This window comes from Hypomesus transpacificus, chromosome 25 (genome assembly GCF_021917145.1).
Source record: "Hypomesus transpacificus isolate Combined female chromosome 25, fHypTra1, whole genome shotgun sequence".
NCBI classification, from domain to species: Eukaryota; Metazoa; Chordata; class Actinopteri; order Osmeriformes; family Osmeridae; genus Hypomesus; species Hypomesus transpacificus.
This window is the reverse complement of record NC_061084.1, coordinates 189,290-215,520: the sequence shown is the minus strand read 5'-3', so window position 1 is coordinate 215,520 and position 26,231 is coordinate 189,290. Positions and strand designations below refer to the sequence as shown.

At 45.5% G+C, this 26,231-nt stretch overlaps 3 protein-coding genes across 3 annotated transcripts in view; 2 read left to right on the top strand and 1 right to left on the bottom strand.

Moving 5' to 3' along the window:
* The window catches only part of si:ch73-335l21.1 (insulin receptor substrate 1-B), a 34,028-nt gene extending 21,950 nt beyond the window's left edge, over positions 1-12,078 (top strand). The window contains exon 5 of the mRNA XM_047048834.1: positions 6,423-12,078. Within this exon, the coding sequence (XP_046904790.1) occupies positions 6,423-6,534 (112 nt within the window). The 3' untranslated portion in view covers positions 6,535-12,078. The remainder of the gene's footprint in view (positions 1-6,422) is intronic.
* Positions 12,079-15,079: 3,001 nt separating this feature from the next.
* On the bottom strand, positions 15,080-20,615 carry LOC124487189. The gene is made up of 3 exons (XM_047049332.1): positions 20,033-20,615; positions 18,707-19,920; positions 15,080-18,233 (listed from the first exon to the last, which is right to left on the bottom strand). Exons 2-3 carry the CDS (start codon positions 18,759-18,761, stop codon positions 15,328-15,330), a joined length of 2,961 nt encoding a protein of 986 aa, XP_046905288.1. The 5' UTR covers positions 18,762-19,920; positions 20,033-20,615; the 3' UTR covers positions 15,080-15,327.
* A 2,382-nt stretch (positions 20,616-22,997) lies between these two features.
* Positions 22,998-26,102, top strand: si:ch73-335l21.2 (RING finger domain-containing protein). Its single transcript, XM_047049333.1, has 2 exons — positions 22,998-23,183; positions 24,806-26,102. Exon 2 carries the CDS (start codon positions 24,892-24,894, stop codon positions 25,522-25,524), a length of 633 nt encoding a protein of 210 aa, XP_046905289.1. The 5' UTR covers positions 22,998-23,183; positions 24,806-24,891; the 3' UTR covers positions 25,525-26,102.
* Positions 26,103-26,231: the final 129 nt, after the last annotated feature.

Genomic DNA, 26,231 nt, shown 5'->3' with positions numbered 1-26,231 from the left:
GTCTCAGACAAATCCGAGGCAGTCCAGTCCATCTTTGAGGCCGGCGCTGTCTGTACATGAAGGATGCCCAGAATACCAGACCACAATACGTGCAGTAACATATATATTTTTTAAACGACTCCAGAGATCAGACATACAGGATTAAAGATGTGTGTCTGCATGTGCGCACGTTCATGCTAGTCCAGCCCACCACATGCTTTACTTACACCCTCACTAAACACACTCTCTCTCTTGCTCACACACACACGCACACACGCACACACACACACACACAGTGGTTCTCCCTGAGGCCTGGCTGGTTAAATCTTGTAGAGGGAAGAGAACACTGTGTGATGTGGACAGACTTATGTAACATGTCACAGTGGAACGAAGACACGTGTTTACTCTCTGCGCCATTATTGGGTTCAGAATGGTCATTAACCTTTATGTTCCCTCTCTCTGCGACGTCACCCGCGGCTTTCCGCAGCCACAAAGAGCTCGAGCGAGCTTGTGTGTATGCAGCTAGCCATGGTAGCGTCGCATTTTCACACAGCAGAAAAGTGCCATGGTAGATGAGAAACAGGTAATATTTGGTTGTGTGTGTGTGTGTCTCTGTCCCAATGTGCGTTTGCGACAAAAAACAGAAGCCAAACCGCTCGAAAAATAGATATATTCCGACCGTAGCTGGTGCACAGCTACGTTACCTGCAGCCAAGCCTCTGATGTCACGGCAAAACCGAGTCCAATCAAACCAAGCGCCTTGGCTGAGGACCTGTTGCTCTCCACTCAGGTGTCCCGACACCATGTGCTGCCCGCTGGTAATCACCATCATTACGCACAATGTTCCAACCCCCGGCTAGACGAGCGCCGCGGCCAAACGCGCACAAACAGCCGCACGCACGCTACCCCCCCCCCCCCCCCCCCCCCCCCGCAGGACCTAATCTCCTGTGCATTAGCGTTTATAAAAAGCCCCTGTGTCCCTTGTGGGAAGGACATGAAAAGCACACCGTCCTCATCGCACTCATGCGGCGGGAGGGTGGGGGGGGGGGGGGGGGTAAGGCGTTTGCGTTCCAGAGTGGAGCGAGGGAGGATGGAGGTCAGGTGCACATGCTCCCTTCTCTCCTCTTGCTACCGCTTTATTTCCCCCCCCCCCCCCCCCCCCCCGTCTCTGGCCATTAGTTGTTCACGTAGCTCATGTTTATCAGCAGTGCGTGTGCGCCTACTAAAGGGGCTTGCTTGGGTGTCTATGGACGTGTGTGTGTGCATTTCCATTGCAAAGTCAGTTTTGAGGGGGAGGACAGGCTTTTAGAACACAACTGAATATGAATGATACCAACAGGCAAGCGCCTGTTAGGGAGACCAATCTGTGTGCGTCACCTCGCCGCTGTGTGTGTGTGTGTGTGTGTGTACACCTAGGCATACACGTGATGCATTAATATGCATGAGGCTGTTTGTGTTTGCCAGTTTGCGTAGACTGAATACACGTGTGTTTGTGTTGGCTCGTGGGCCTACCTTCTGCATGTGTGTTGGGCGTCGATGTTCAAGATGTAGAAGCCCTTTTCAGGTCAGTAGAGATTTGTATGATGCTGCTTCTCACTGTGTGTGTGTGTGTGTGTGTGTGTGTGTGTGTGTGTGTGTGTGTGTGTGTGTGTGTGTGTGTGTGTGTGTGTGTGTGTGTGTGCTTTCATGTGTGTCAGGTGTTAGAACATTTCCACCGAGCACGGTTAAAAACAGCATCGGTAGAATGACATGCTTTATGACCAGCCTTGACCAGTTACAGCTACTGTTACCCGGCTGTCCAGCAGTGATACATGACCCTTCAACACACACACGCCTACACAACCACACGCACACACAACCACACGCACACACAACCACACGTACACACAACAGGCCTCGTGTTCCCTCTCGTTTCAGGCCTCTGCTGTTCAGACTGGGGCGGTCAGCCTGGCGGCACACATGCATCCTCACCACATAACCTCCAGAGAGGTTTAATGACGACTGGGAGAGGGAACGAAAGTCACAAATCCTCGAACCGACGTAAATACAGACGGAGGGATGAAGGGGGGGAGGGGGGAGAAGATGGGAGCAGGGACATATGTAGAAAGAGGGGAATCTTTGTTGGGGGGGCGGGGGGTTCCTCTCTCTTTTGGGGGGGTGTGGAGAAGAAAGTTTAGCCCCCGGCCCCCTATTGGACGACTCTGAATTCCACCAGTTCATAGATAAATATTTGCGGTGCCACGTTGGGCCAGCCTGGCTGTCCTCCAACCGCACACACACACACACCCACACACTCACCCACACACACCCACATACACTCACACACATACACCCACCCACATACACACACACACACACTCACCCACACACATACACACACACTTTCCTCTCATGGTACCTAGTTTCACAGAACCACAGTGCTCTGAATTATACCGCTACGGTTACACTCTGTAACTCAAAACGAGAGAAATGTGTAGTGGGGGGAGCGAGACAAGACATGACACCCCCTTCGGCTTCTGTTAAGAATTGCACAATATTCCTGAGATTGTAGCAGAGCCTGCTGGAAGGATGCGCCACAAGGACACACACACACACACACACACACACACTGGGAGAAGACAGCAATCCAAGAGACGTTGAATTCTACCCAGTGCCATGGGACGAGATTTCCAAATGAATGCTTCAACATTGACCACCCGGCCCCGACTCCCATCTCGGCTGAAGATCCTCCCCGACGATATTCAGACAGGCACCTCCTGCCTCGTGGCAAAACACACCAATGGTTCTTCGAGATGAGAATGCTTCAAGATCCTAACCTGACTTACGAAACAGCTGAATACACTGTGTGGCACAGTTACCTGTCATTCCCTCCGTTTTGTATACGTCTGCATTTGAGCAAAGAAGCTGCAGGTTTCGATGAAGAGCTTGTCCCAGGAAGCCACACTTAATGTGATAAACCGTTTCAGCACAGTGTGTTTGTTCTAGACGTTTCTGTGAAAGCCTTGGTAGAAAGTGACCCGACTGGTCGAGTGACGGGAGACCACAGGGAGGGAGAGGGGGGGGACGTCTGGCTGAGTCTGGAAATGGTGACGTGAAGGTCGCTCTGGGGTATATCATTAGTTAGCATAATCTTCACTATAATTAGTCATTAGCGTCTAATGCACTTGGCATGCGTGTGTGTTTTGGCCACTATCATGTCCTCACACTGCCTCTCCCAGTCTGGAAGTATGGGACAGGATGTCTGACAGAGATCAGGATTCAAAGGCAGATATCACATGCTTGCTCTCAGAGTCTATGGACCAACACCTTCATTCCTGTGCGTGCGTACTTCTGAGCACACACACACACACTTTAGTATCTATCTATCAAACCAACAAAAACAACAGATGCCTCTCACATGGGGCATTCCCTCGGACCCACACATTCCATCTGAGCCGTGTTCTGGAACACTCCCACACACACACACACACACACACACACACACAGAGCGGGAATCTTTGGAGGCCTCCCTGGTTTTACCTGATTCACTGTCTTTATCTCTCAGCTGTCAAACACTCCCTCTCTCTCTCTCTCTCTCTCTCTCTCTCTCTCTCTCTCTCTCTCCGTCTCTATCTTTTCTCTTTCCCTGTCTCTTCTCTTCTCACTTTCTCCTTATCTTCCCTCCCTCTCTCTCGCTCTCTCTCTCTCTTTCTGCCTCCCCCTCCTCGCTCTGCCCTTTGCTCTGTTCCCCTCTCTCCCACAGGGGCTTTCATAACACCTCTTGTGCTATGGGCCCCTGAAGTGTGTGTGTCTGTATGTGATTGCACGGCCCTGTGTGTGTGTCCATTTTTTGTCCACATTTTTGTCTGACTGTGTTTGCTGTCCATGTCTGTCTCTAGAGCAGTGTGTATCTTGATGTGCCAGGGTCAAAATCCCATACTGCATATACTGTTTGTACTTACATTTTGTACATGCACGCACACACACGCGCACATGTGTACACACCTGCATCAACAGAATGTTGCATGACTCGTAGCTCGCTGTCTTCAGGGGCGTGAGGGTGATTGACAGTGCAAGAGGTCAAAGGATAGAAGGTGTGTTACAGCGTGCATACACCAACACAGTCTCTCTGACACACACACACACACACAGCTGTACCTCTTAGCCAACACACGCAGACAGAAAGCAAGAAGGAAAGCGAGCAGGCAACGTTGCCTTGGTGAACATGAGCCGTGTGTGGATGTGAGAACAGGAGCTTTGGCCTTAATGAACCCCTCCAGTGAGCCCTCACAGACCAGACCAGACGAAAGACGACCACGGGGAGGACAAGTTGATTGGCTGGACCAGGACAGATATCCCTGCCTGCCCTCTGACTTGGAACAAAAGCCTGGGGGAGCGAGACAGGACACACAAGCCGCACGCACACTGATTCCCCCCATTATGACATCGATTAGCCCACGTCTGGAGGGACGGAGCGAGGAAACGAATGAGATCAATAGACGAGTGGCCGCGGGGGGGAGAGGGAGAAAGAGAGGGATATCTGATTACAGTAGTTAGGAAAGAAAGCATTTCCTGTCTGGTCATATATGACTGCCCCTGCTGTGCGTTGGTGCGTGTGACTGTGTACAGAACGGGACATATAATCCTGATAGAGGAAGCACCCACCAACTTCCATCTTGTGCTGGCCATGAGACTCGTCACGATCTGTGTCGGGGTTTTGGTTAGCTGCACTAAGGCCATCAAGCATGTGCATCATCCATAACAGACACGTTTGGTGTGTCTCCTCAGATGTGTGTGTGCCTGTGTGGTCCTGTTTTCTTTGTGCGTGTGTGTCTGTGGTCCTGTGTGTGTGTGTGTGTGTGTGTGCACCTATGCATGTCCTGAATGTCTCCTCTTGTCTGTTTTTGGTCCGTTAGCCTGATTGTTGGGGCTGTTTGGAACTGGCTGCTCTGGCTTGGCAGGGAAACGTCTGTGTTTTTGGGGTGAGGTGGGGGGGTGGGGTGGGGTGGGGGGGCTAAATATAGCACTGCACCAGGAAGAAGGGTGGGTTGGGGGGAGGGGGGGCCAGTAAATATAGAGGAGTGCATTTCCTTTGGAGACGATTAGAGAGCTAGGCCAAGGAAAGTATTTGTGTGGGGAATATGAAGGGAAGGGAACATTAGGAGCACTTTCACTCACTCAGTTTGGGGTTGAGTTATGGTAGTTTGATACCGAACCCGGTCCTTTTATTAAACTGTTCATTTTTGGAGACGTGTACTTTTTTTTCTTCTTTTTTTTTCTTTCTTTCTGGTAAAATAGGGTTTTCGCTAAGTGCTCATGAATGGAATCCAAATTAAAGGGCACTTGTGGGGAATTGATGTGTCAGGGTGCCAGTAAGCTATGGCATGTCTGCCTCCTAAGCCCCGCCCCTTAAGCAGGCCTCTCTACCTGTTGAACACAGCATCCCTGTAACCCCTCACCCTCTGTCATACGCCTGGTTTACCCTATTGTGTATTTTCATGGGACTGTCTGCACCAGGTGGGTGTGTGCTCCAAAGATGGTAGTCAGGATTCCAGACTTCGTAAGCCGAAACATTTTGGAGGTTTTACTTTGACGTCCGTATTTCGGCGCTGTAAAACCCACCCGTGGCCATTTTGAAAAAGTACAGTCAAACGCCTGTTGTACTTAAGGATCGATTAGCACTGACAGGTCAGTCAGTACAAATACGCAATCGTGTGAACCAGGTGTTACTAGACCCGCAAGGCAAGTAGACACACTGGCCACACCTTACTGTAAAGGACTTTCCCCATTTATATTGAGTTTTTAATGTAATGCTAGGGTGGGGGTGTAGAGTTGGAACTGTACTGCAGTTTGCTGCCCCCTCCTCACCCCCCCCCCCCTGCTTCCGTGTAGCCTAAATATCCTGGTTTGTCATGGCGACCCTTTCCTCTTTTATCAAATGTACAGCTAGTTCCAAAACAATGACATGTGTTGTGAGTGAAGCTCTACAACGCTGCACATTATGACCTTTTTCTACCTAATAACCCAGTTTCACTGTTGCATGAAGGGATCTGTGAAGCACTGGAAACCCTCCCTGAAACGACACTCCAACTTGTTTACCCCTCCCTCTCTCCCCACCCCACCCCTTTCTCCTCACCCCGCTCCCTCCCCCTCTCTCCCCTCCCTCTCTCCCTCCCCACCCCTCGCTCCCTCCCCACCCCTCCCTCTCTCCCCACCCCTCTCTTTGTCTCTCTCTCTCATTATCTGTTTTCCATTGCCACCTCTGTTGGGCTTCACTGTATATTTGCGTTATGGTCACAATGTTTGGTGGATGATAAGCGCACATTGATATTCTACATTTGATCATAATAACAGTACTGATACGTGTGTTAGTGAGTTGATAAATGTCATTCATATTTGGTCCTCCATATCCTGTTCTCTTTTTAACTCAATGTTCCACCCTACCATTTCCTTTCTTTTTTTCAGAATGCTGATGTCCGTGGAATCATGGGAAATGCTGGGAGTCATTGCGATCCCTATGAGCTCCTCCACATCCTTAAGTGACAAGCCAATTGGATCGAGGGAGGAAGCCGACTAGACACGCCCCAAAAGCACTTTGAAATGACATATCTTTATTTTTCGCTCTTACTTTATTGGTTGTAACAACCAATAGGGATGTATATGCTAAAGACTTTTGGCGGTTCTTATCGCAAGACGAGAGCACTTGAAAACCAATCAGAAAGGAGTATCATGATTCGACGCCTGACCAGGAGCCAATCACATTTTCTCAAACTCTCAAATTAGATTCTCAAATGACACCCAATTATCCAATCAATGTACTTAGACAAAAATATAGAGAATGATAATGAAACATATACAAGTATGTCTGCTCAAGTGCCTCCTTTATGTTTTTGATTGTAGCCATTTGACAAAGAACTTGGCATTGATTAATGAAATTGAAGAAGCTTTGGTTTTTGGTGTGCATTTTTTAAGTAAAACTGTTCCACCAGATGTTATCTCAAAAAAGAAAGGACTGGTACTTGCATAGGCCTGCCGTATTATTGGTGATAAAGTTGAGTGGTAACGATGAACATAAGGTGAGTTAGCTATCTGCTGCATTGACTTAGAGATTTAGCTTCGTTTTTGTCAGTTTAATGTGACGTTCTTTTGTTGTCGTTTGTTGTTTTTTCATGAAAGAAATGTATCCCCCACGTTTTCCCCCTCACTTGCATAAAGTTCTCTGCCCACATCTATATAGGTTTCCAACTTGCTCTCATGATGAAGTCTGTGTGACAACGGTATGCTACTTTGGCGCAGGCAAGTAGGGCCTACACAGACATTTCTGTAAAATAGGTCAGATTAGCATTTTGCTAACATAGGCTAGGTCAAATTTGCCATGTGCTACTGTATATGTGCTAGTAGGCTATGCTAGATTCTCATTGGAATTACTGGAAAAAGTAAGGTGTTATTAGTGTAAGCATTGTGTTAATTCAGATTAACATTGTGCTTGTATAGGCAAATCATCCGCACTGCTAACCGCAGCTCAGAGAAAGACCCATGACAGATCCCAGCCAATCCAATTAGCATCTGAACCATTAGCTCCATAAACTCAAATCATTTGCATGTCCTGAGTTGCTAATCCTCACTGTGTTGAGTCACTAACAGACATGGTTAATATACTTTACAGACAGAAAGCCATAGTAACGTTACTCAACAGGAGCAAATGCAGCGCTAGCTTTGAGAACGTTTGCAATATGTTGTCACAGGGCTCCCAACTTTGTTTAGAATTGTCTTTTCTTTTTTTCTGATGTTATACTCTTCTGCTATGCATAAGCACTAAAGTGCCTGTCTGCTTGTATGTGTCTGTCTGCCCCTGTCCTCCCTATCACTATTAGGGCTATCCGTGCAGAATATAGCTTGTCTATTTTTCCCCCATGCGGCTGTACAAATCTGTAAAGGTACTTAGTTGAGGTTTTGTTAATGATGATTATGTCTCATGAAATGACTTGATCAATGGTCCCGGCTTTATGGGGTTGGTGCTGTTTGCTTTGCCCCAAAATGGAGGACTATCTCTGGGCTCCCAGTGCCAAAACACAAGGAAAGGAAAACTACAGAAAATACCAGACAACTGATACTATAACTACGCTGTGATTCTTTCAGACAATACAGGTCTAAAAAAAAAAGAAAAAAAACAGAGTTTTGATGTCTGGTTCTAAAAGCTGTTGTCACCCTGTCTGCTGTCTTGTATTTCTTTAGCAGCTTGTTAGGGACTCGTCTTGCCTCATAGTCTGTGTCACTTTTTACACATTTCGAAATGACATGTTGATTCATAATTACATGGAGGAAGCCGCCTACCCCCAGAAGGAAAACTATCACATATTACTACATTAGCCTACTAAGGCGCTTTTCTATGTTCCTGTCTGTCTGCCCGCCAGGATCGCTTCATGCACTTTCTCACCCGTGTCACATGACTAGGGGCCAGAGGGAAACAAAGCAGCTTTATGACAAGCTGATTGGGATCTTTGGTCTGACTTATTACCCTTAATGGTGGCTCATGCAGTAGTGAAAACACAGCCCGGTCTTCGGCCTCACTGTGTCGGGTGTGTTCCACTTCAGGTTCATAGCCTGGCTTGACGTTTAACCGAAGGCAGAAGTGGACACAGACGCCCTAACACACAGTGAATACCTGTAATGTGACCAGATACTTAGGGAAAATGTTGCGACAAAATGAGTCTTCATCAGTAAAATCTGGAGATATCGGTCATTTGCGTCAACCCAATTTATATAAAAATGTTTTGCTCAAGTTGACTCCTAAACCAAAGTTTGTAGATAATGTATGTTATAAGAAAACATGCATATAGACAGAAAAACATTCAACATGATATAAAAGCACCTTACAAACAAGGATCTGTGAGCAAAGTCTCTCTTCAAGTCTACTAAGAAGAAGTGACTAAGAGGCAAGAGTGTCCTCTTTACGTTGGCTATAATAGCTACCTTGTTTATAGAACTGTTGTGTTAATATGAAAATGTATGTTGACAATGACGTATAATGAATGAAGTTGATTTAAGAAAGAGCTCAGTCTAAACAGGTTTTAACCAGACTAGGGATTGAACAGAATATGTATCCTTGGCAGAACTGAAGTTGCGCTATTGTGCTCCTCTGCATTGATAGTGGGTTTGTGATGTTTTTCAAAAGGGACTGGGTGACATGTCCTTCATCTTTAGCTTTCTTTCCTTTTGACAAGGATGATCCGGAATGGAAAATAGGGATTTTTATTAGCCTGTGATGTAGACAACCTCACCTTTGTTGCTTGAAAAAAAGAAAAAAAACAACTGTCAAAGAAAAAAAAAGAAAAAACAGTTGAAGAACAAAGACGTGTTGTTTTCTTTTGTGAGTGACACGGAGACTTCTCCCTGGGTGGATATCAATCATGACCCTCCACAGCAGGCGTCTGTGAGGCAGCATGGATTCACATGAGAGAACAGCCACACTCTCAGATAAGCAAAGTGCCTGACACAGTCCCAGCTTCATGGGCCAGAAGAGCGCTCGCATTTGCATGTAACGACACACACAGGCTGTGCAGTTAGCTAAGTGGCATTGCAAAGATAACAGAACTGTTATGTTCAAAGCTCATGAAGGTGATTAGTAATCATTATTGATAACATCATTCCCACTCAACAGTGGCTAGTGGCCAATACAGTTAATCACTCAACTTACTAGTTTATGACCCACTGCAAGTGCCTTACAAATGGCACTCCCTTTCAACCCCCTGCCCCCACCATCCCCCTCCACACACATACACCCCACCCCACCTCTCTCAACTCACTTCAATCCGTTTTACTGGGTAGGATAAACCTGCCTCACATCTTAATCACCCTCCCTCCCTGCTCCTTTCTTTCTCTTCCCCCGTCCGAAAACCGGCAGCATTTTGATACCGTCTTCGCCTTCTCCCCTCACAGATGGCTGAGTAACTCGATCTCAGTGGATGTTGTGCTCCGAACCTCCGCGGAGGATGAGTAGGCATGAGCGCCGACACCTGTGGAGCACCTGCAGGGGATCCACACAGATGCCATCCTCTCAGTGTCCCGTGCATGAATAGGGAGAGCGGAGCGGATGGAAAAGACACGTGTCGTCACCTTTAGAATATCGGAGGTGGTGCCCCCACGCCTGAGGACTGTAAGAAAGCCACTGCATGTATCTTCTCTTTCGCTCCGTTCAACCCGTTTTTTGCACTCCATGTGAATAAGCAGCCGTTTTCACCCTCTGTCACCTATTAACAGCTTTTCCCCACCGCTTTCTTATATCTGGTTTCTGGCAGTTGGAATACTAAAGGTTACAATTTCAATTTAGTTTTGAAACCTTAAATAGTTCTGTCTGACCTAAAAAGGGTTCTACCTGAAATTTCTGGGACAGTTCCTTATTATAGATATATAAAGTCCTATTCTTTCTGTTTAGTTTGCATAGCTTAGCACTAATGACAGATCTGTTAAAGAAACTTGCCTGCATTAGAGGTCTGGTTTTCACTCCTGACAGGACAGTTAGTGGGACACTGAGCTGGGCTGCAAATGAATAGCTTTTCATTGAGAAAGAGACAGGCAAGTAGGAGGGGAAACATTATGAAATGAAGATGCACCACTAGGAAGAAAGAAAAGGGTGGATGGGTTTTAGGATCCCACTGCCATCTGGTCTGTATCGTGGAGTTGTGGTAGCAGTGCCCCTGTCCGGTCATTGTAGCATTGGTGGCTTGTGATCTGTCCCCAGTAAATCCTGCCAGAGAGATGGGGAGGGGGAGGGGGGTTGGGTCTGTGCCGAAGCAAGGTAGAGGACATCGAGTTCAGACAAGAATAGGGACAGACTGTGATGTCATGAACCTGGAGAGGAGAGAGGCTGATGTGAATCTCTACGCACATTTAAATGTGGAAAAGGGCAGTTGGATTCTGGTATTACTTTCATCAGGCTGACCAACATTCTATAAAATAAAAAGCAAAGAGTAAAGCCTCCCACTCAGAATCTGCCATCATAATTAACATGTAGTTAAGATCAATATAAATATTTCTGGAGAGACATAAGACATACTCATAACAAGCTGCAGTCCCATTCAATCCAAGATTTTAAATTGCAGTTGGCAAGTTACCTCACAATATAAAATATCAAAGAAAGGATTATAGGATTACACTTTCAAAATGTCAACTTTCGGATCAAACCTTGGAAATTGAAAAGAGAGGGCATCTGAAATCATGGGTGCCATGAGATGAAGATTGCTGTGACTAAAACGAGATAGAAACACACATACACTTCTTTCAGTAGACAATATATGAGTAGACAATGTATAAAACGTTCCCTCCTCCCCTTTGCTAAAGTTATGCTTGAAATCTCGTTAGTGACACTCAGTTCGATTCACTACTCATTTAAAAGTCATCAGTTACTTTAATTTATCTATTTTATGGTTTTATTTGAATGTGTCTAACGCTGTTGGGATTCAAATGTCGTTATCATGCAAAAACAGTAGGAGGGAGAGAGAAAGAAAGAGAGCGCTGCAATGATAGATCGTGAGAAATGGACGAGAAAGGGTCTGGTAAAGACAACAGGTGGGTTTGTGCAGGCTGCTGGGGCTTGGTGACAGTTCTCCATCTGGTTCATATGTGTGTGTTTGTGTGTGCGTGCGAATTTTGAAGTAAAACCAAGAACAGGACTATCCAGTGTGCTCCGGCGTGGTTTGGAGTTGGCCCAAAAAGTCCCCTTGTCACAAACACGTCACAGTCAGGAAAACACACAGGCTGCAGTAGAAACACACAGGCTGCAGTAGAAACACTCAGGCTGCAGTAGAAACACACAGGCTGCAGTAGAAACACACAGGCTGCAGTAGAAACACTCAGGCTGCAGTAGAAACACTCAGGCTGCAGTAGAAACACACAGGCTGCAGTAGAAACACACAGGCTGCAGTAGAAACACACAGGCTGCCGGACACTGGAGAAGAGATACATCAAATGCTACAGGTGTGTTTGTTTTTAATGTAAATTAAACCCATTGATGTAGGGCTTGGACATTTTAAACATACTTCATGGAGCAGATGGGGTCATTATCTTCAATAATGTTTGTTCAGTAGCGTCTCCATCTAAATAAAACTGCTGAAATACTTCATTATGTTGTGTGTGATTTTACCACCACTGTACCAAAAGACTGTCCACACAGGCTTATATTGGCAACAATACAGGAAGTTTTCCTGCTTTATGACTTCCTGTCTAGTGCAGTCGGACAGGAAGCTCGCTGTGTGTTTGACACGGAAATAGGTCAGGCTCCTGGAGCAGATGTTCTAGAAACGCGCTGTGGTACGGTTTCCCATCTCTGACACAAATCCAGCACAGGGTTTCCATTTTAGAGGCCAAACTCCATGAACTTCTCTTTCTACAACTTCCTGGCAGTAACATGGTTCCACATTCTTCCCTTTAAACATTTTGGGGTGAATGTTGTAATAGCAACAAACCAAAACAATACAAAGTTGTAAGCAATGTCTGCAGATCAAATCACCTACGCTTTTCTTCGCATTCTCTATGTTTTGGATTCTGAATTGTATTATATATCTTGAAGCTTACATGTTGAATGCTTCATAATCAGTGGTACAAGGACTTTGGACCAGTATGGACATTTCACAAATCCTTCTGGCACTTTGGAGGTAGTTTGATTTACAGACAGTCATTTCTTATGTATTTGCGGGCCCCTTTCCACCCCTTTCTGTTTTTCTCCTCCCCTCCCCTTGCTCCCTCCTTCTTTCACACAGTGTACTTAGCCAAACAAAAAGTCTTTCTCTGTCTTTTCCTTCCCTGCTTTCTCTTCTACTTTCCCCCCCCCCCTCACCCACTCCTTCTCACACATCCCGTTTCTCGCCCCCTGGGAAAAAGTGGGCATCATATCTTTGATATGTCGGTTTTACGCACTGCATACGCAGTTCGTTCTGTTACTCTGTAGTTTTTGTCTCGGCGTGGTGAGAAGAGGAGGAGGCTCAAAAACATAAAACTGCCACATGGAGCGAGAGGGGGAGAGGGGGAGGAAGGAGGAGGGGGCATGAAGAAGGAGGGGGCTGGGGGCGACTGGGAGGCCTCTACGCTTTATTTTCCTTGAAAGCTCCTTGCGAACTACAGACACATGGTACAGAATTCCCCTCACAGTTGGGTGTGTGTGTGTGTTTGTGTGTGTGTGTGCGTGTGCGTGGTGGTGTGGGGGTGGGGGTGGAGGGGTTGCTGGCACAGTTAGGGAGGAACAGCGAAAGAGAGAGCGAGAGAGAGTGAGAGAGAGCGAGAGAGAGCGAGAGAGAGTGAGAGAGAGCGAGAGAGAGCGAGAGAGAGCGAGAGAGAGCGAGAGAGAGCGAGAGAGAGAGAGAGAGAGAGAGAGAGAGAGAGAGAGAGAGAGAGAGAGAGAGAGAGAGAGAATGTCGCACATGCTAATTCCGCACACAGACGGAGATATGCGGTTGGACAGAGAACAGTATATATTGACAGGCATAGCCTTCTTGATCGGTCACTCATCGAGCATTTGAAAGAACCGTCGGTCCCCCACCTTAGTAGGATCATATCAGGAAGGCGTGGCTCACAGGACGCAACGACACAAGCTTCCGACAGCCCAGCTCTCTGGTCCTCAGGACTCTGAGAAAGACTCGTCTGGGAACCTTCACTGCTCTACTTTCCACGACTATCAACGGAGGGAAAAGGGGATTGGGGAGATGGGGGAGGAGGGGGGGGGGGGGGGGGCAGAGTGTTGTGAATGAATCCAATGCACAATGTACAATTTAAACCTTGATTGGCAGGTCCCTCCCCCCCCCCCCCCCCCGCCCCAAACACAGTGGGCCCTCCACGTTGCAAAAGGAATGGCGGTTGAGGACGAGCTGAACACTGGTATTTCTTTATGAAGGGCTGGGAAAAGGTGAAAGGTCATCTATTGTGAATGAGACCGTAGGGAATGTGACTCGAGTCTTGCACTGTGCTGACCCAGAAACAGAATGACACCTTGGTTCATAACATGGGAGGTTTTGAAATGTGCTGTGGTACGCAATCTGTATACTTGAATCAGGGCATTTTCTTGATCTGAAAATGTAATCACTATAAACCATAAGTAAGACTAGTGGGAAATTACACAAAATAAATCAAACATATGTGACATCAAATCAATCGATGTGTTTTCAGCCTTATTCCATCTTGAAGGACTGTGGTGATTTGATGTGCCCTGCCACATGTCTGTGGTAACCTAACATGACACTGCTGCTTGGAGACAAAACAAACTGAGAACACCCTTGAGGTTTTATGAAAGAGGCCACACGCCACCTAGTGGAGAAACTATGCACTTGCACTTAAATCCTCTACTACATTTACATTGTCATTTTTCACATTTAGTCATAGTTAGTAGTTACTAAGCACTAGCGTGTAAAAACATTGCAATTCATGTCCCAATTTTCCAACAATCAGACATTAATTGTAGTGTTCCAATCTCAGTGATACATCACTGTCTTCTCTCTGTTCATTTTGGTTCAAGTGAACACAAACCACGTTTGACCCCTTTACATAAATCTTTGTATTGCCACTGTCACAATGTTATGAAAAAGGGCTGATAAAAGTTTTCAATTACGTTGCACGTGTCAACTCTGCCACCAGACAAGAATAGCATGCTTGAACCTCTTCGTTATCACAGAGCGAAGGCCTGTGTGTGCGGTTTTTGACAGGGGCGTTACGCCTGTGTGAACCTAACTGATGGCAAAACCATCATGGCATCAACAGAAGTCGCGGTTGTCCTCCATGTGCACCATGACAATATGCAAAGGCAGTTTCCATACAAGCCTATCATTACACTCAGAGCCTTCTCACAGAGGGGAGTCTTGGTTTTCTAGCCGGTCTCTGGAGACTAAATATTAGGCTGAGCTAGGACCATCATCCAGAACATTCTGTCTTTGAGGTCAGTACTGAGTAACTTTAACTTCCAAAACACTAAACCATATTAGCAACAAAATAAATCAATAAAAAAAATAATGCATTCACAAAAAATATGAATACAAAATAGAAATCACAGGCATTTAACTTTCAATTAATATTTATTGAAAAAACAAACAATTGTATTCACAAGCGCTAAACATTTACGCATAAATACTATCAAAACATGTGGATATGAGCATGCAAGGTGACACAGGCTTTTAATTCAAACATGATGACCACTAAAGGTTGGTCATATGTTTCTCTAGTTCTGTGAGAAATGGGTCTCCTGTCCTGGGTTTGTCACCTTTCTTATTGCAGCTGTCCTGTGACAGATCTCCTTTGGCAGTTTCAAAACAATGCTACCATCACGGGCCAGTGCTTAAACCACTAAATTTTCAACACGTTTGCTCTCCCCACACCCTCGACTTCCACTCTAACCAGGCCTCAGCACGCTGCCATCACCCCCTACATCCTCACGCCCTTCCTGCTTGGAGACTCGTGAGGCGCTCCTGGGACGACTTCCACCCACGGAAAAGAAAGCCCCTCTGGATGATAGGTCCTTCCTGATTGGAGCTGGGATTTGAGCACGTCCCTCCTGATTGGCTGTTGCTTTGGCGTCAGTTGGCGAGTGCAACCCGGGCAGGGGGTCGCCAACTCGTGGGCGCTTTTCAGTTTTAATGCTACTGAAAGATGCACTTCCTGCAACATCAGCAAACTGGATAGGCATAGAGTTGATATGCTTGTTTAACCCAACTATGGGTGGAAAATGTGTCTTAATGATGGTGAAGGAGCCATTATGATTTTGGGCTATTGGTAATTTGCCCTTCACAAGTTTTCCTCTCACTACACTACTTGTGGGATTTTTATACAGGATATCATACAATGTGGGGACTATTTTGGCAGCAGCAGTTTGGGGTACTGGTTTCCCTTGGACAGGGGATCCATTTTCGGGGGTTCGATTCACAAGGTTGGCTACTACCGCCTCAGGGTCGGGCTGTGGTCTCCAGGGAGTTGCTAGAGCATTGTCAGTTGCTGTAGCAACAGGCTGTGCGTTAGTTCTAGTTTCGGATGCAGGTAGCTCCAAAGAATTCTGGGTAGAATTGATATTCTTGGGTGTAAATTTAGGACCATGGCCAACAGTCCTATTTAGTTTCTTTCCCCTCAACCTGTAGATGCCGAGGGCTGCTTCTCTTTGTGAAAAAATCTCATTGTTGCTTCTCGGGTCAGTGGTACTTTGGTCCAGCACAGGGGAGGCGGTAGAGGATTCAGGCATAATGGATAATTGTGTGTGATTTATGGGTTGCCAGATTGGCAGGCTGCCAGGTTTGTCCAAATTGTGGCGAGTCTGTGTTTTGCCAAGTCCATCTGACACATTCTCTCTGTAGGTAATAGAAGTAGGATCAGTCGGGTAGGTAATAGAAGTAGGATCAGTCGGGTAGGTAATAGAAGTAGGATCAGTCGGGTATGCAACTGTGCCCTCCCTCTGTTTAGAGGCAGAACTCACAGGAGATTGGGTGGGAAAGCCCAAGGAAGAAAACTCTCCTTTTTGATTTTCAAATAGTCTTGGGTTGTGGATGTTCTCATGGGTGATGACTGGATCCATCTTACCCAGACTGGCAGTAGGTGGGAATTTGTAAGGGACAGATTTGCTTGTGTCATCCCCGGTTGATACATGAGGATGAACAGTAAAACCTAATCTCTGAGGGGCCAGTGTTGTACTGGACACCGGTTGGACCCCACTTTCTAGAAACGGCAGCTTTGTATTGACAGACTGGTCAATGCTGGCATTACTAGGGTTTTCCTTAGGGGAGCTGCTATTCTGGAAAGGCATTGCTGCTAGATGGGCCAAAGGTTTGACATCAGACTCATTACTTTTGTGAATTGTAACAGTATTTCTAGAAGGTTCATTGAGGCCTTCCATTTTTATGGAGTGAGATCTTACAGGAGTGGGATTGGTTGCTCTGTTCTTGCCAAAGCCATACTTCTTGAATACCAACGGATATTCGTAGATGGTATTACCAAAATTGTGATTCTCTGGTTTTGACTTTTTTGGCGAGGACTTGTCGATGGCTCCACGTGACAGTTGGACGTCATCCACGGTAGAAACCAACCATGGCTTGTGACGCTGATGGTTCGACCCCTGGAATCTGTGAAGGTGGTTCACGTTCGTGGATCGCCCTGGATTGTATGTGGCAGCCATCTTTTCCCTTTGGAAGGAGGTCAAGAATGAGCGCTCTGGTTCAGGTACAATACCTCTGGTGTGGCCCTCCCAGGGGTGCGTTGCAAAGCGATCAGGGAGGGGTCCCCCTTGACCTGGCTCTCTTCCAGGAGAGGGGGTGGGCGATGGGACAGAAGGGGCTACGTCAGATGGACCGAAGCTGTATCTTCTGGCCACGGGCTGAAAACTGGAATCGAAACCACGGTTGAGAACACCAGGTACTTTTGGGTGACTTGGTTGAGACAGGAACTCCTCTTGTGATGATGGCGCTCCATTGTTGTGGGAAGACCGATGCATTTTATAATGAGGTCCAGCTTGTGGATTCATGTTAGATGAGGATATGGGATTGTTCACGCTTCGGGAATTTTCAGTGTTGGTGGAAGATAAACGGTTTCGAGCAGGTTGCATGTGTCTGTGGCCATGGGTGTTCATAACTGGGTTGTGTTGAGTGAAAGGTGAGAAGTTGTTAGGGATGGATTTGCTTGCATCATCAATTGACAAACCAGGATACACTTCCAAACCTGATCTTACTCTCTGGTGGGTCTGTGTCGCACCAGACACTGGTTGGACCACACTTTCTAGATCCTCATCAATAGTCCTTGTCTTCAACTGGTATCCATGGACTAACTGGTCCGTGCTGGTAATACTGGGGTTTTCCTTAGGAGAGCCATCATACTGGGAAGGCCTTGCCCACCTAGAGTCTGGAGGCCTGACACCAGATTCACTTTTGTGAATCACATCATTAGGCCTAGAACGTTCACTGAGTGCCTTCATTTGTCTGGTTCCTGTGAAGCTATAGAGCCCTTGGACATTTTGGGGATTTCCTTTAACAAAGGATGTTGCTAAATTTTTTATAGAATGAGAAGCTTCTTGTTCACGGGGCGGCCAATGAGTCATCTCTGCTTGCTGAGCCCTAGGTTGAAAATCGTTCAAGAGGTAGGCCGGGATCCTCCTGTTTCGGTTGTTCTCATAAGTACCCATGTGTGCAGCATCTGGTGTGGATTGCTCTGGCCTTGTGGTTTGTTCAGCAGAAGACTGGTATGGGTTGTAGTGGGAACGCCCAAAATTCACACTCTTTGTGCTGGGAGAGCCTTTCACTTGGGCAAATTCTATTCTTTTGCCTGCCAGGGGAGAGTAATCAAGTGAGAAATGGATCAAGTGATCGCATTACATTTAATAACATCCATGGAGGCTCAGAATTTGGGGGCAAATACATTTCAAATACTTGTATGTTGGGTTCTGAGATAAGAACTGAATATATATGCCTCTGTTTACATAGACATGTCTGTAAGCCTGGTCATGTTAAAAAATGTTTAGCACATAAAGCCATGGATGTCGTTGCCAGCTGCAGTCTTGTTCTCTAAACCCTTCCATCTGATTGTGTGAACTCAATTTCATATCAAGACACAGCTTGCGGTCAAACATTGACATGAGTCATGCAAGTATAAATTGTGTAAAAAGACAGGCAGCTCTGTTTACATTTATTGATTATATGCATTTGACCTCTATGATAAAAGGAGCCATTGCAACAAGAGCCATTGCAACAAAATCCATTGCTTTTTTTTTGCCTTGAAATACACGAGTAGCTACTTACTGATGAAAGCATCTGAACGGTCTTCAAACGCTGATAACACAAGGCACACAATCATAAGCCTGCAGGGCACAAGCGCTTCATTTTAATACACAGACAATTCTTCCGGACAACATTTTTGACACTTGAAAAAACTTTATAGCAATGAAATGCTTTAAAATGGCAAGTGGAGTTTCTTCATTCGAAAACAAAATCTTACCTGAAATTATTCTTTGACATCCCTGCGATTAACCACAAAAAACGACACGGAATTATGACAGTTATTAAACTGTCAAACAAAGATTACAAGGTGCGAGTCAGTGTTTTTGATCCCCAGTATTTGCCGCTCAAACGGTGTCTGCACTGACTCTGTACCCTGTGATGAGAATAATTTGGTGCAGCTGGTGTTTTTAACCTTGCTTAGCGACAGCACAGGTGCAGCCACTGATGTTGAGTGCTACACGTATTATGAAGACGAAATCTGTACGAGTATTTCCTGTCTTGGATTGATTACTATTTGGTTTTCTAGAATATAATTCATTTCAGGTTGTGAATAATAGGCTATATTATATTTCATTGTCCGTTGGAAAAGTATTGTTAAGTTTCCTATAGTAGACTGTCCAGTTGATCGATCTCTATCCAAGCATTAATTGACACATGGAACTGAAACCAACAAAATATTAATATAAATTATTGTATTTATATAAAATAAACATACATAGCCAACTCTTAACAATAAATAAGCAATATGAAAAATAAATACAGACATGCATACAGTAAAAATCTGTCAGCTCGGGCACCAACAACAGTAGTATAGGGCCTATTCCTTATAGGCCTAATTAAAAGCCAAACTGTCCTTTTCTAAACAATTTCCAACACAACACATCAGTGACCGCATTGAGAGGCTTGAGAATGACAATCCATTTACAGTTAAGGATTGAGCTCTAACTGAACTAACCCTCATTGTAAATAGGGGAAGAGATGGCCGAAGTGTATGTGTGCACTTCTTTCCACGGAGTCTAATACTTAATGTCCTTTCACGGTCATATTAGTTACAAAGTCGCTTGCACGGTTCATTCCTGAGATTCCTCTTCGCACCGGTGATTTTTCTTTGTCTCGGGAGTCGGGACCCGGGACCAGACATGACAAGACATGTCTTGACGAGAGATGTTGCCTATCTCAAATGATGTAACATGACATAAGCGCGAGGTCTCGCATATCGCTGTCAGTCATACAATCTGTAAAGAAAGGTGAAAGGTCATTTTAGCAGGTGTATTTGTTTAAAACCAGATTATACGTTCCATAACAAGACGCAGCGCATGTGTGCGGTGTACAGCCTACGCTACTTACGTGTCCCGTGCCTCTGTTGGGTTTGGCCATTCCCGGTGATCTTTCCCCATAGGCGACATATCGAACGGCGAAACCTGCCACCTGCTACACGGTTCGTTGATACGTTGTCCTCGGTGGGAGTGTCAGAACAAGTTTCCTCCTCATCCACTTCCATATCCTCGGTGTCACTCGCTTCAGGATCTCCCGCGGCGACCAGCAGCTCAAGGACGCATTCGTTAGCCGGAAGAGCTCCTCTAACCTGTCCATCTGGGACAGTGGTGATGTGTCGGCATAGCGGACATCCAATAGTTTTACCCCGGCCTGAACACACCGTCGTAGGGTCAGATTTAAATACCGAGTGTCGGGAGAGAGTCACTAGGCAACTTTCGCAAAAACTGTGGTGGCATTGTAGCTCCCGTGGGCACCGCGATCCTTTGTTGAAGATCCGGTAACAAATTCCGCACTCGAGTTCTGAACTCATTTTGGTTAGTTTGTCGTTTGCTCTGCGTCAAAAGTAAGCTGGAGGAAGAAGGGAACTTCCTCTGATACTTATGTCCTGTGTGTGGGAATGCGTGGGTGGAGGAGGGACTGTCATTTGGCAGAGTGTTCCAAAACCAAGGCAACGGGTGACTCATGCTTCAAAATACAGTGATGTCATATCACGATATAGTCAAGGTGTGTTGACTACCCCCCACACACACACGCGCGCGCGCGCGCGCGCGTAAATGCCTCTTTGTTGTCACAGCGCACACTTTAATACTGTTTAAAGATTAGATACGATATGAAGGAAGAAATTGAGATGATTGTGTTTGGAATGATTTTCACAGAAAATTCACGGGAAAAAAAAATGCTTGCTTTCTGATTGGATATTGTTTCGTTTCGTGTACGTGTTAAACTCGGCGTTTGTCCTCGGGGTTCCCCTCACACATCAGGATTTCTGATCGCAAATATTCAACATGTTGAATATTTAGGATTCGCGATAGGGGCGCCTCCGACGTCATTCGGAGCAGATTCGGTCACTCTTGACACACCTCACACCAAGGGAACATCTGATAAAATAATCTGTAGAACCATCAAGACAATCGGGACGTTACCGGAAGGGGCGAAATCGGCCCGATTATCCTGTAGTGTGTCCCCAGCATTAGTTTTGAGATCTGAGCTAGACCGTCAACATCTGTAAAATTTTAATAGGCTACACCAAAATTACTTTAGGGTAGTTTGACATGACGCATTCCAACGCTAAGTAAAAGGCCGCATACAGGCCTACTCAATTACAAGCAATTTGCATGTCTGTAAAGCAATTATTTTACCACGTGTTGAGAATGAGAACTTTCAAAACAAACAGCACGTAGCCGCGTCTACTCCTTCCCACTGTGACGTTTCCAGAAATCCCGGCAGCTCCTCCCTTTTACTGTCATTCCTGCGAGGGGAGGATACTGGAGCCTAAATGACGCAATCGCCTCCGTGGCCACGGCAATCATCAAACGAAGTCACGCATAAATCTGAAAAGCATAAATATCCTTTAAAGGGCACTTCCCCCCGTCTCTAGCACAGTCGAAGCCAAGAGTAACGGGATTTGTTTTGTTGTGGAAGAGAATAGATATCTGAATGATTGTGTTATTTAACTGTGGTTTGTTTAATGTGTTTTGATAATGGATTACTGAGCCATATTCCCACGTGAGACTGTTTTACCGCACAGAAGGATGTTTATAAGTGAAAGGATAAGAGTCAAGTGAGATTTAATTTAAAAGGACTTCCAACATCCCATTTGAATGAAGAAAAAACTTTGCATATGTGTTTTGATGTATTTGATGTACAAAATGTATTTTTTGAAACTTAACCCTAACCCTAACCCTATATACACGTAATTGATTCAAAAATGATCCTTGTCGAACATCAAGGCGTGTTTCAGTTCCTTGTCTAACAATGTTTCATGGGAAGTACCTATATTTCAGGAAGCCCTCGTGATCACATTACAGAGAAGCCGTCAAACTCACATGTTAATATATTAGTAAAACATTGTCTTGTTTCGAAATGGATGCATCTTGTCAGGCTATTGTTACAATTAATGACATTATATATGTCCCTTGTTTACTGGTCATTTAGGTGTCGCTTATAAGAATGTATGTGCAGTGGACTGGGGCCACACATTCAATGAGACACGAATACAAATTGCCTGGCACACCATACTGTAAATGCCTAAACACAAGCATGCACGCACACAAATATAAACTTTTGCTCCTGTGGGCTTATGTAGGTCAGTTTTGTTTTAGTGGACTGACTCATGGATATGAGCCCTCTCTAACCTACTTGGTCTGGCTTGTTTTGCTGGTATCCATTTTGACTGTTGCTTGACAATCTTAAGAGGATTAACAAGAGAATACAACTTGTGTTGCAATGCAAGTGCAACAGTGATGTTTGCAACATAGGGAGAGGGAAAACGTACCGCAGCAAAAAGTGATGAAAACATGGCAGAAATAATGAGTGCATGACTCGTCCAATATCTCAATAATATTCTTTGATCTGTCCTGTTCATGACCACGTCAAGATTCAAATGTATTGTCGTGCACCTGAACAGAGGTATTGACAATTAAATCGCTTGATTTTCAGGGTTTCTCAACAATGCAAACAAAGTGGGCTGGCATTAGTCGGAAGCTACAGTTTTGAACTTCAACCCTGTCATGTTGACTGTCCATCTCCTGAGTGGAAATATTTAAAGCGATATTAACGTGGATAGTCTCAGCGAAAGTCATGATTGCAGCCATGTAAGTGTCTAGTCCTTGTTGTCCCAACCGTGTCTTGGTTACCAAGCACATCACCACGGGGTTAGTTAATGTCAGGGAAACCGGGAGGCACCCATGAGTCCTGAACAAATGAGGAATGAGAGAGGGATGTCTAGGGATGGCTGCAAAATAAAAATAAATAAAGAGAGGAGGAGGAGGAGAGACAGCATGCTATAGAGCAAAAGTCTAGCTAGAGAGAGAGAGAGAGAGAGAGAGAGCAGGGGGGGGGGGAACCAGGAACTGTGTGGTGAAGTACACAAAGGGAAAAAGAGAGGAAGGCGTTGGAGGGGTTGTTTGTGACATCGTTGGAACTATGAGGTGTTGGGTGAGAAGTTCCAGGCTGGACGGGGATATCGGAGAGCATCCTGCTTGAAGAGGTGTATGAACGGGTGAGTGGTTCCTCTCATATCTCCATGCCTGCATACAGTGACGAAATGTCAGCCGATTCCACCATTGGGTGCTGTTTGTTTCGGTCAACTGACCTACATAGACAGACAAGGTCAACATTAATAGCATTTATAGTGTTAATAAAACGGTTATATAGAACACACATTTAACATTCTTATGTGTGACAATTCTATTCCTTGCTATGAGCTTTGTTTGGCATATAAACCAAAACAAATAATAATAATCAGTCAATTAGGCAAAACTAATAACTGCACAGACAGACACTGCACTGATGAAGTTAGTTAATTATAGAATATGGTTTACTCTGATTGTATTTATTTGTAATGCAAATGCACCATACATACATCTCCTTTAATCCTGAAATTGAACATGCTTTTGTTTTTCTCATATACCCAGAGTAGTCAAATACAAAAGAGACCCTTAACTGCCAGGCAACCAGCCTCATGTGAGACAGACCTGACCTGTTTTGTCCCATGGTAGTGCAGGGTTGGGACTTGAATACTTTACTGGGTAGCAGACAGTGTGATAAACACAGGTAATCGGCAGGGAGTTATCAATGCAGTGTACAGGATGTAACAGCTCTAATGGTGGATGCCATTCATACAACTCTCAAACAAAAAAAGAAAGATGTTTTTTCTTTTTTTTGTATTAGTTAAATTTCTTCACATGAACGTCATTTGTCTGATGCAACTATAGCAATGATATGTTGTTGGTCTTGTTTCTCATTTATTGGATAGTAGAGTTTGGCCAGAAGTCATGGTTACATTAAAAGGGGCTTAAATACTTGATTTTAGAGCACAGTACTGTGGAGCAGTGATTTTGGTCTACCTGGGGTGAACCCTTTCTGTATCTCACCCTTTTAAAGCATTTGCTATTTCAGGGGAATTTTAACGAAGATCAGCAGTGCCAGTAAAACCGTTGTTCTCTGTGTTCCTGGTGTTTTAACTAGCCCTCAGTGAAGAATACCTGAAAACAAACCAACTACAGTTGAGAGAGGGGAGGGGCAGATAAACAGGCTGACAAACCGAAGAAGGGTTAGCATTAGAAAGAGAGAGAGAGAGAGGGAGAGAAAGAGGCAGAGGAAGACAAAAAAAAGAGAGAACAAAGTAATTGTTTCCATCCATGGCTTCTGTATTCCTCAGTCTCCGTATGTAGACTTCCTCCCAAAGCTAAATCAAATGTGTGGCCTGAAGGCATTCCACATGAAGTGAGAAGTACTGTTGGTGGAAGGGTGGTCGTGTGTGTGTGTGTGGGGGGGGAGGGGGGAGGGCAGTGTGCTCAGATTGGTGGGGGAGATGTATGGCGACTATGACTTATATACTTTGGAATCTTGGTAGAGAACAAGTCAGGAAACAACAGCTAGTCTAGGTTCTAGAGTCTGGCACATTCTCTACTCGTGTAGAGCATTTTTCTACATTCTAGAATACTTTCTAACAATACATTTCATAATTGATGGTTCTTTGCCTTTTCGGGCGTGTAACGTGTTATAGTTGTCCTCTATTTCCCCCTCTGTTATAGTTCAATAGGATTAACCACAATGCCTATTCACAGAAACATTAAAACAGGAGTCCTGTTTTTTTACAATGTGCTCTTCTGCTCTTAGGTTTTTAGAGACATTAGCAGGCCTCAGTCAACCATCCCACTTGAGGCCTCCATCTCTCCTGCCCACCTCTTCTCCCTGTCCTTCCTATGGAAGAGCCCTCAGCCTCAGTGGCCCATCAGGGGGACACGATACCGGGGACGACCCCGCTGAGTGGAGAGTCAACTGAAGTGGAGTGCCCCATCTGCTACCAGGAGTACAACCAGTTCAACAAGTGCCCCAGAATGCTCGAATGCCTCCATGTCTTCTGCACAGAGTGCCTCCACAGGATCCAACTGTGCCCCTTGAACTCCCCGGACCCCCACGGCTTACCCGCCATTCCCTGCCCCCTCTGTCGCCACTCCACGCCCCTCGCGTCCGGTAACGCCCTCTCCTTGCCCTGCAACTCCCGGATCCTAGCCCAGCTGCCGCCCATGACCTTCCGCATGCCCGTGGGGATGGCGTCCCGCCTGGCCACCGTCACCCAGAGGGTGGTGCTCTCCCTGGAGGCCAGCAGGGAAGCTCGCTTCATCATCCTGCCCACGGTGAGCCTCAGGGTGGAGCAGATGCACCCCGAAGTGTCCCACGGCAGGGCCCCAGGCTTGGCGGGCGAGCTGGAGGTCATCCAGCAGCACAGGAGCACCCTGGTGTGTGTCCAGCTGCTGACCCTGGTCTTCTGGGTGATGTTCGTGCTGACCTGCGTCATAGGGGTGGTGTTCGGCCATCGCCTCTTCCACTTCTGAAGGAAAGGAGGTATTGGGACAATATCCCAAAACTGAAAAGGAATGCTTCCTTTCTTGACGTTATCTTGCTTAGCATGAATGCGAGGGATGGAACAGACATTTCAATGCAAATCATTCTAGTTATTCTACTTTCATGTCAAATGTTTTGAGATTTTTGCAATTTAAGGAGTTTGCTTGTTACTGGGGCTGCATAATGGATAAAACACATGTTATAGAATGATTATTGATAGATTCATATTTACACTAAATTATAATGTTCAGCAACGCATTTCAGCTTTCTGTACAGATACCATCAGTTATTTTCTTTTGACAAGGAACATGACTGTACTGTTGTCTTAGTTTCCCTGATAAAGGGCTCTCTCTAGTGGTCTACTGTGGTAATCATCTGAAACATTTTGGGACATTCCATATAGTTCATTAATTGCATTTACCTTGCCTCTCGACTATCTTTAGTTTGTGACTTGTGTTATATTTATGTTTACGTTATGCAACTGTACTTCAGGTGGTGTTATATTAATCAGGAGAACAAAACTGTGTAAGAAATGTGCTCTAAAAGAGGACTACTACAATTTACAGGTTTTACTGAGTGAATAAAAGTTGTTTTGTTTCACATTTTTGACAGTATCTTCTTTAGGTGGACCATGAATATATTTTTTTTGAGTCGGGGGGCAAGCTGGAAGAAAACGTAAAGGATACTACGTCATACG